General features: G+C 31.4%; 1 protein-coding gene across 1 annotated transcript; it reads left to right on the top strand.

The window, feature by feature from the left end:
- Window positions 1–483: 483 nt before the first annotated feature.
- LOC107473387 (type I inositol polyphosphate 5-phosphatase 4-like) lies at window positions 484–5,984 on the top strand. The gene is made up of 13 exons (XM_052257004.1): window positions 484–1,232; window positions 1,306–1,393; window positions 1,753–1,830; window positions 2,052–2,139; window positions 2,256–2,360; window positions 2,433–3,048; window positions 3,119–3,306; window positions 3,387–3,495; window positions 3,572–3,720; window positions 3,826–4,137; window positions 4,613–4,694; window positions 4,799–4,895; window positions 5,617–5,984. Exons 1-10 carry the CDS (start codon window positions 1,203–1,205, stop codon window positions 4,058–4,060), a joined length of 1,686 nt encoding a protein of 561 aa, XP_052112964.1. The 5' UTR covers window positions 484–1,202; the 3' UTR covers window positions 4,061–4,137; window positions 4,613–4,694; window positions 4,799–4,895; window positions 5,617–5,984.
- Window positions 5,985–10,036: the final 4,052 nt, after the last annotated feature.

Here is a 10,036-nt window from a genome sequence, read left to right as displayed (position 1 = left end):
ATAAATAATTAAATTTTTTTCCAGTAATATAATTAAAAAAATTATAAGATATTAAATACATACTTTTATACACAATCAATATAAAACATTTTATATAATTATTTAATCATACTAATTCTCTTAAATAACTGTTGATGCAGAGGCGTATATATGATAAATTCATTACAAGGATTCTGATAAACAAAATCTAGTATTTGAAAATTGATATTATGTTTCTACTCTATAACTTGAAAGGGCCAAAAGGTGAAGAAGTGGGATACATAGATATACAAGTACACAAGTAGTTGTTGGGTATTCCGATCAACCCTAACTTTACTTTACTGTCCTCCTTAGTTCTTATTATTGGCTTACATTAAAAAATCTGCATACAAGAGTGACTGTGTGAAGTGCACATTTTTAGTTCATCTTAGGCAAGGAAAATATTATTCTTTTTTCTTTTTTTATTTTAAAAACACACTCTTTTGTTTATGTTCCGGACAACAGTGTTGGGTGTGAAAGTGGGTGACCAAAAATAACACTATTCTCTCTCTCTCTCTCTCTCTCAAACACAGATAAACACTGTTCCAAGTCCCTAAGCTTTGAGGTTTTCGGCCTTGGATTTGGGGTAAAGGGCCTCGAGAGATAGCGAACCTTGCCTGCTTCCACCTTTATTCCTTCAAATTCCATTTCTCTCTCTCTCTCTCTCTCTCTCTCTATCTCTCTGCTTCTACATTGTCTTCTTCTTCTTCTACTACTACTAGTACTACTTCTACTACTCCATCAACCTCAAATTCAAACACCCTTTGTTTGAATATGAAACAATATCATTAGAGTGTCTTTTGATTCGTACCACATTGTCTGAACCGGTTGAAAAACTTGGATTTCCTGTGTTTTTGTTTTGTTTTGTTTCTCTGCTTTTGCTCTGTTTTCTTTCTTTTTCTTCATCAAAGCCTTGTTTGTTGTTGTTGTTGTTCTGTCTTTTTCTTCCTATAACTGAGAGCCACCAGAAGCTGAAAACAGAAACACCCCATTATTCTAAGGGCCTTGAAGTTTCAATCTTTTTTTGTCTTTATTATAGAATACTTGTTTGTTTTCTCATTGAAGTTCGTCACTGAAAGGAAGGAAGGAAGGGAGAGAGAAAAAAAAAGGGTGTCACCATCACCATTGTTGTTTTCAATTTGTTTTTAGTTTGATGCAGAAAGCTACATGAATTTGTGCCAACAATGAGAGATGAGAACTCGAAGAAAAGCAAGGTTCAACAACTCTCAATTCATTTGCATTTGTGTTCTTTTCTGTTATTGCTTACACTTTTTTTCTTTTTTGAAGTTTTCATGGCCTAAAACACTGGTCAGGAAGTGGTTCAATATCAAGAGCAAAGATGAAGATTTTCAATCAGATGATGTCTTCTACAATGGTGATTGCTCAATTCCCTTCATTGTTTTCTGATGTAATTTGTGTACTTCCATGATTGGGAATCTAAGGACTTTCATGTCACCAGCAAGTAAAGGAAAAAAATGGTGTTTTTTTTTTTAAAAAAATTTATATGTACTATTCTTATGCAAGTTGGATTTTGTCTGTGTATTACAAAATTCTTGTTTTTGTTTCAAGGGGTTTTCAATTTTGCAATCCAAGATCTGGATTTCTCTTCTGTTTTTCTATCTAAAACAAAATTGTGTTGGGTGTTTGGTTTTTGTGGGGTTATAAATTTTTGACTGTGGAAAGAGCAAAGCTTTATTATTAACCTTTTTTTGTTTAATGGGTTTTCTTTTTCAGGTGTTGATGAAGATTGGAGGAGCAACAACACCAACTATTCACAGAAGGAGGAATGCACTATCAAGAAAAGCAAAGCAGGTTCATTTTTGCACTCGTACACACTTAACTATGCTATTTTCTTTTCTTAGGACCACATACACCATTCCCTTAATACCCCACCTACACAAAAGATAAAAGGAAATTTTCTGAACAATGGTGACAAATTTTCAGAATTTTTTGTCTTTGCCTTTTGCTTTTTCCCCCCTTTTCCTTTTTTGAATTACTGGCCTCTCATACATAATATCCGTTTTTATTCAAAGAGAGAGCGAAGAGAGGGCATTCGGATAGAATTCGGCGTAGTAGGATTGACCATGATACGGCTCAGATAATCGATGTGCATAACTATAGGTATGGTTTATTAATCATGAAGTTCTGCATTGCACTTTAATTATTATTGCTTTCATTTGTTATCTTCAGAAGAGTTGTTTGTTATATTGATTTGTTCCTAATTGTTATGGATACAGAATCTTTGTTGCAACTTGGAATGTAGCCGGAAAATCTCCGCCGGATTATCTGAGTCTTGAAGATTGGCTTCACAGCTCTCCACCTGCTGATATCTATGTTCTTGGGTGAGTTACTTGCAATATAGTGTGTCTTACTCTTAATGGTTATGTAAATAGTTAGCCATTTCTTTGACTCAGGTTTCAAGAAATAGTACCTCTCAATGCCGGTAATGTTTTGGGGACAGAAGACAATGGCCCTGCCAGAAAATGGCTGACTCTTATTAGGAAGACCCTAAACAGTCTTCCAGGAACAAGTGGGGAATGCAACACTACTTCACCACTTCCTGATCCTGTGGTGGAGCTGGAAGATGATTTCGAGGGATCGACGAGGCAGAAGGCGACCTCTTTCTTCCATCGGAGGTCTTTCCAATCCTTGAGTCGTAGTATGAGAATGGATTCTGACATGTCAATGCCTCAACCGTGCCTAGATCGTCGTCTCAGTGTCTGCGATAGAATGATATTTTCTCACCAGGCAAGTGACTATGATCCCAGTTACAAATGGGGTTCCTCGGATGATGAAATCGGGCCTGCTGACTCCCCGGTTGCAGCACAGTATTCGCCGGTGTCATATAGAGGTTTCTCCATGGAGAATAGAGATAGAAGGAAAGGGCACTCCAGATACTGCTTGGTTGGTAAAAAGCAAATGGTTGGGATATTTCTGACAGTTTGGGTGAAAAGTGATATCAGAGCCGATGTTCACAACATGAAAGTTTCTTGTGTTGGCCGAGGATTGATGGGATATCTCGGAAACAAGGTAAAAATTTGCTAAATTATCTTCCAAAAGACTCAAGGAGGATGCAGCCTTATTCTTTTTGGTTTTCCAGGGCTCCATATCAGTTAGCATGTTTTTGCACCGAACAAGCTTTTGCTTCATCTGCACACATCTTACTTCTGGACAAAAAGAGGGCGACGAGCTGCGCAGGAATTCGGATGTAATGGAGATTCTCAGAAAGACAAGGTTTCCCCGAGTCAACGACGACGAGAGTTCTCCACAGACAATTCTAGAACATGAGTTAGTCCTTCGTCTCTTTTCCTAGAATCTTTGCCATGCATGATGCTAAGTCCTAATTTATACTTTGGTAAATGGTGTAGTCGAATAATATGGCTGGGGGATTTGAATTATCGGATAGCCCTTTCTTACCGTGCAGCAAAAGCTCTTGTCGAGATGCATAATTGGAAGATTTTGCTAGAAAATGACCAGGCATGATACTTTGTCCCCTTGTTTCTCAAATTTCTTCGAGTATCAACCTGACCATTCGGTTGTTTTTATCTTTCAGTTGCATATAGAGCAGAGCCAAGGTCGTGTCTTCGAAGGATGGAATGAAGGGAAAATATATTTCCCTCCAACATACAAGTATTCAAACAATTCAGACAGATATGCAGGCGATGAAAGACACTCGAAACAAAAGAGAAGAACTCCAGCATGGTAGTCTTCTTTCCTCCAAAGTGGAAACAACCACCTGCTATTATTATTGTTTTAAACTATTTTCATTTCTCAATCTAATTTGAATGTGAATCTTTGTTCATGAAGGTGTGATCGAATCTTGTGGTATGGAAGAGGCCTCCGCCAATTATCTTATGTTCGTGGAGAGTCAAGATTCTCCGATCATAGACCGGTTTATAGCATATTCCTGGCAGAAGTTGAATCTATTAGTCGTAGCCGAATAAAAAAATGTTCCAGTTGCACCAGTTCAAGGATTGAAGTAGAGGAATTACTGCCTGATCCAGATGGTTACGGTTACCATGATTTTAGATTCTTTTCATGAATTGTCTAAAGTACTTACCTTGCCGATCAACTTGGCGAAGTTGAAGCTAAGCAACCGAAGTAGCAAGTACATACAGGGTAATTCACCACAGCATAGGAAATTATATCATTGTTTTCTTTCTACAATTCGAAAAGCCGTTCGAGGCATGATACAGTTGCCTCACTAACCTGTTATTCACAGCAACAAAAAAGGGTCAAAGAATCGCTATCTAACGAATTCTTGCTTAAGAATGATCTATGATAGAGGACGATGGCATCGTCTGATCTGTATAGCCAATTGACACTGCCATGTGGGACAAGTTTTAGCAGTTATTGCATTATTGCCCCTAAATTTCTTGAAACAAGAACTTAATTTTGTCTTTTCTTGGGTATTAATTTAAGAACTCTAGGCTAGTTTGGACCATTCTGCATATAGGTTCATGGAATTTTTGGTTCATAGATTTGTTCAACAAAACATATGGAACTGTATCTTACTTCCTAATAAAGATTTTGGTTGAGATCTCATTCATGTCTTTATTCTTATCCTTGGCTTTTGGTCCCCCACTTCTTGTAGGTGGTCACTGATATGAGGAATGATGATAGCCCCAATGGTGATAGAGACATTCAGTTATACTCTCCCAATTTCCCCAAAGAAGGTTGTAAATTATTCTGTTACCCTTTTCTCTCCTTTTTATTTTTCCTTTTATCATTCTCTCTGAGTAATTTTCTCAAACACCTTCCATGCTTATTGTTGTTGCAGCTGCACAAGCTTGGTTGTTGCTAACAACTTCTGACACTTTGGATCTTTTTGCTGCTTCACATTCTTCCTTGGCTCCATGGAAGTTCAATTAAATGAGGTAAGGGAAAATGCTTCAGGGTACGAAATCGATGAGACGATAGTTGCATGAATGTGACATTTGATTCCGGTGTTTTCTGTTTTTAGAATTTTGTAAAAAAAAAAAAAAATTAGCGAAAACAATTAAATTCTATTTTCTATTATCATCCTTTTTTTGTCATCGTAAAATTCTAAAAACAGAAAACACCGAAAATAAAAACGCAAATCAAATGTCTCCTAAATTTTTTCCAATGTGGGTTTGTTCATTGTCTTGTACCGAACTCTAGATTTAAATACATTTTTGTCTCTATTTTCGTTTTCGTATTCGATCTCTTGAAACCAAATACAATACATGATTTTGTGACAAATTTAATTTTGATACATTATTAGTGTAAATTTTTGAAATTTGGATCCTTTAAATTTAAAGGATCTAAATCCAAATTTTTTGTATGCAATTTTACGATTTTGTTATATAAAATGGTTAGTTTAGAGTGTAAAATATTATTATATTAATGGAATATTTCTATAGTTTCAAACATTGGTAGGAACACTTATTGGTACTATTTAGCAGTGTTCATGAGCTAAAGTAATTGTTATTGGTTAGTGTGACTACTTACTAGTGTGGAGAATAACACAAGGAATTGTACCATAAAGTTGAATTTTTTTCCTTAATTAAAAGAAAATTATTTACATTTTCGCACCCAAAATTAATTATATTAATTCATTATTTGATCTGTTTGCAGGGAAACATGAGAAGAATTAGAGATGTGATGGACACACATTGCTTGTGTTAGAAAAGAAATGTGCAAGTTCTGACGGATATGAAGCTTCTGTTGTTGGCTAATTTTTTTTTAAATATTGGGGAAAGTTAATGTAATGCAAATTATGACGTGGCTGTGTTTTGCTGAAATATGGGAGCGAAAAACAAAAAATAAAAAAGAGTAGAAATTATTGGAGGCATTTGATGTATGGTGGGAACGATTATTTGATTTGATATAAATGGAGTGATTTGTGAGAAAAAAAAAATTGTCAGCAATTTCAGTCAAGAGGAATTATTTTTCCGTAATCAAATATTACACTGTTGTTGATTCATTTACATGTATTACATATTTATGGGACCAAAATTTATAAAAAAATAAAAAGTCTCTTTTGCTCTTGCTGCCAAATGATTTCACTGAGTAAACCATGGAATATAATGATTATATATTTTTTTTATTTATTATGCCATTTTTATTACATAATATTTTTAGAATTTAATTTCTGTGTATTTTTATATATTAAAAGCATATTATAGATATTCAATTATACGATGTTATGAAAATATTTAATTCAATTATTTATTAATTTTTTAAATTTTATAAATAAAGGTATTTAATTAACTAAACAAGTAAAACAAAAAGTAAAAGAATGGAATGCACATAACTCATTGCTTTCTAGCTTTTAGGCTTTTACTAGTAGGTCATTATTTGCCCCTTTTTCTTTTCTTTTCTTTTTCCTCCCTATTATTCTCTTTTACTTTGAATCCGATTTAGGTTCGGGTACCATTCTTTGGGATATATCAGTTCCCTTATTATTTTATTTTATTTTATTTTAAATCAAAATTTATCTTTATTTTATTTTATTTTTGAATTTTTTGCTCATTTTCCTGAATATTTATTTATAAATAATATTACACATTAAAATTTTTTTGTTAATTAAATTTAACTAAATTAATATAATATAACAAAAAATAATTATTGTTTAACTTAATTAGATTTAATTCATATTTAAATGTGTAGTATTATTTTTTATTTATTTATTTATTTGTCATGTTAAAAAAGGATAAAAGGCACCATAACCTAATAAAGAGTAGCATAATTGTTTTATAGCGATGCAATAGAAAAAAGTGACGTACCAAAGTGCAATGCTGATCGACCTATGTTTATCTTTTCAGGGCATAAATTTTCGGACATATATTAATTAATTAATAATTGTTCTCATTTAAGTTGTCAAAACCTAAAACATGGACCATTTAATTGATTATGCAATCTCATTATTAGCTTATTAATTGACCAACAACCATCTCGGCCTTCACCTTTTTTTTAATCATTGAATTTAGTTAAAGAATGTATTAAAAACATTAAATAAGAAAATAAAATTATTTTTTTAATGTATTGAATTTATAAAATATTTAAGATATAAGAGCAAGTAGCAACATTTTCATTATACCCTTATTTTATTCTATCAAAAAAATTTCACTGTAATATTAAGACATTTTTAATGCATGTTTGGGTGCTATTATTTTGTTAAAAAAGATCTTTTTTTAATAAAAAAATATTTTTTTTATTTTTTAACGTGTTTGGCAAATTTCTAGTAGTAAAAGTAAAAGCACTAGTAAAATAAAAAAAAAGATCTTTTTTGAGAAGCTGTAATTTACATCTTTTTTTAAAAGATCTTTTTTCCTTAAAAAAAAGATATTTTTCATGTAATAAATAAACAAAAAAGTACTTTTATATTGTTATACCCAAACATAATTGATAGATAAAAGACCCTTTTACATGAGATATCCAAACATAAAATTACTTTTACTTCTCTATAAGATCTTTTAAAAAAAATAACTCGAAAAAAGATCTTTTGTTAGAACCTCACACAACAAGCCCTTAATCTATTTGGATTTTGCTTATAATATGGATACTTTGTAATGTTACTTCGTACTGATAGAAAATTTTAATTTCTTTTAACTTTTTTGAAATGTATTGAATATTTTAAATTTTTAGCTTTTTCGTGAAAGACATTTCTATTAATCACCTTAATAAGCCTTTTTTATTTTTAGGATGCTAATAAGTATCTTAAAATATTTATTAAAGATACTACTACAAGTAAAAAGTTGTAACAAAAATTGTAAATCAAATATAAATTCTCAAATATTTTTATGCATAAAATGTATTAAAATATTCAAAACTTTCTACATATTTTTACTCTATTTACTATAATGCTTTTAGGAGACACTTTATTTTATCAAATTTTCTTTGTGTGGATGTGTCTAAGTTATCGTTATTCAAAATGTCGTAGCTTTTTTAGAAATGTATTCTCTTCGCAAGTTCTTCTAAATTCTCTCTTAACAATTATATGCGATAATAATTTTTTTAAGACTTTAAAATATTAAAAAATTTAAAATACATTTCATTTTATATTTTTAGTGAATATAAGTATATGTAACAATTTTATATATTATTTTTTAAATGATTTATATACTGTCTAAAATAATATTCATAAATTTAAATAATTTATTGTTTAATTTTTATCTAAAAGTGGTATAATAAATTATACTAGATATCTATGGCTAATTTTTTTTATTTGAAAAAAATATTGGTATTTTTATTGAAAATAGATTATTTAGTGTAATTACAGGTAGGTGAATTTTGCATGTAGAGAGTCAACACGCAAGGTGTGTGTTGTATATTGGACACGTTATCATTCTGATAATACGCAGGGTGCGTATTAGACACGTGTCATTATCTTATCAACACACAGGATGTATCATGTGTCAATATTCTGAATACCTTTTTTACACATTCATAATACTGTAATACACTTTAAATATTAATATTCAATTAAAATATTATTTTTATATTCATATTAAAAATAATTTCTGAATATCTAATTATATTTTATTAAGGAATTCTTGATGAATGATGTGACAAACATCTATGGGACTATCTAGCATTATATTATGGGAAATCCACTTGAGAAAAGGACCCCAAATAAAGATACTATATTAGTTAGCTGTTTTGGTTATGGCTGCTTTTTCCAACTAACATTAGTAGCCTGAAAAAGAAAATGTATATATGTCCCTATTTGTTGAATTACTTGGAACTTGAAATCATGAAAAGTTACAATTAGTTACACTATTATTCTCTTTATCTACCAAAGAATAAACTGTCATAGTAAAGCTTAATTTAACAATTACAACATCTTCAATAACTCACAATAATTAGATGTATTCTTTGGTACTTGTGTAAAACAAATACCAAAAGGGTTATTAATTAAATGCTATTATGAATTATAATATTTTAACAGCTATAAAAGTAAATATTTTTATACTTAAAGATACATCAAATAAAACTTTTAATAATGTTAACCAACTAATTAGGGATACAAGTCAATTAGTATTTTTTTTGAGAGAGAATGTGAATTCGAACTATCTTAAAAAACATTCAAAATCTAAATAAAAAGAAAGATTCAAAATTTAAAAATAATATATTTAAAACTATTTTAAAAATTTTATAATTTATTTTAAAAATTCTGAAGAAAAAATATTCAAAATCTAAATGAAAAAAAATCCAATATTTAAAAAAAATCTAAAATCATTTTAAAAATTCTAAAGTTCTAAATATGCGGCAATGATCGACGCGTGCACGATGCCTAAGACGGAGGGCAATTCACGTAAATAAATTGTTACACTTTTAAAATTACGTAAATGTATTATTTTTAAAACGAAGACGCAAATGCATTGTTTTATGTATCTATAGAAACTGCTACTAGCAGTAGCGGTTTACACAAACACAGAATCTGCTGCTGTCAGCTGCGGATTACGTTGAAATGTGTCAGCATGGAAACCGCTGTTGCCTACTGCGATTTCTGCTTGATGGAGTTGGTCATAAACCGCTACTGCCAGTAGCAGTTTATGTGCATTGGGGTTCGTGCGTAAACCGCTAGAGGCTATAGCGGTTTACATGGAGAGTGGCTGCCTATATAAACCGTGGAAGGCAGCCGCGGATTACTCATTTGGAGTGATTTTGAGGTCGGTTAGAGAGAGAAAATTCTAGAGAGAGGTCAAAGCAACTTAAAAGCGGGTCTGAGGTATCTGAGTGCCGACTTCCGACGGAATATCATGGCAAACGAAAGGAGTTTGTACCGACTGAACAGTGTTGCGCATATTGCTGGTGTCGTTGGTGACGAAGTAAGTTAATTTTTTTAGCGTTAGCATTTGTTAATCAGAAAAATGGTATGTAAGGTAGGGGAACTAGAACTTATAGATTAATCCTTATAGTTTGAAATTAGGCTTTGCATGTTAGGATGTTAGTTTAGTCGGTTTGGGTAGCGTTTTTTTTCCGTTAATTTCCAAATATGATTAATTAACTGAATTTAGTTCCATTCAATGAATATTATTCTGTGTTGTTG

This window comes from Arachis duranensis, chromosome 2 (assembly GCF_000817695.3).
Source record: "Arachis duranensis cultivar V14167 chromosome 2, aradu.V14167.gnm2.J7QH, whole genome shotgun sequence".
NCBI lineage: Eukaryota > Viridiplantae > Streptophyta > Magnoliopsida > Fabales > Fabaceae > Arachis > Arachis duranensis.
The sequence above is the reverse complement of the archived record's forward strand: the minus strand, read 5'-3'. Positions and strand labels throughout refer to the sequence as shown.

Coding starts and splice junctions, on each gene's coding strand:
- LOC107473387 (XM_052257004.1), top strand. CDS start 1,203: ATGAGAGATGAGAACTCGAAGAAAAGCAAG. Junction 1,394..1,752: donor AGATGATGTCTTCTACAATG/GTGATTGCTCAA, acceptor TTTCTTTTTCAG/GTGTTGATGAAGATTGGAGG. Junction 1,831..2,051: donor TATCAAGAAAAGCAAAGCAG/GTTCATTTTTGC, acceptor TTTTATTCAAAG/AGAGAGCGAAGAGAGGGCAT.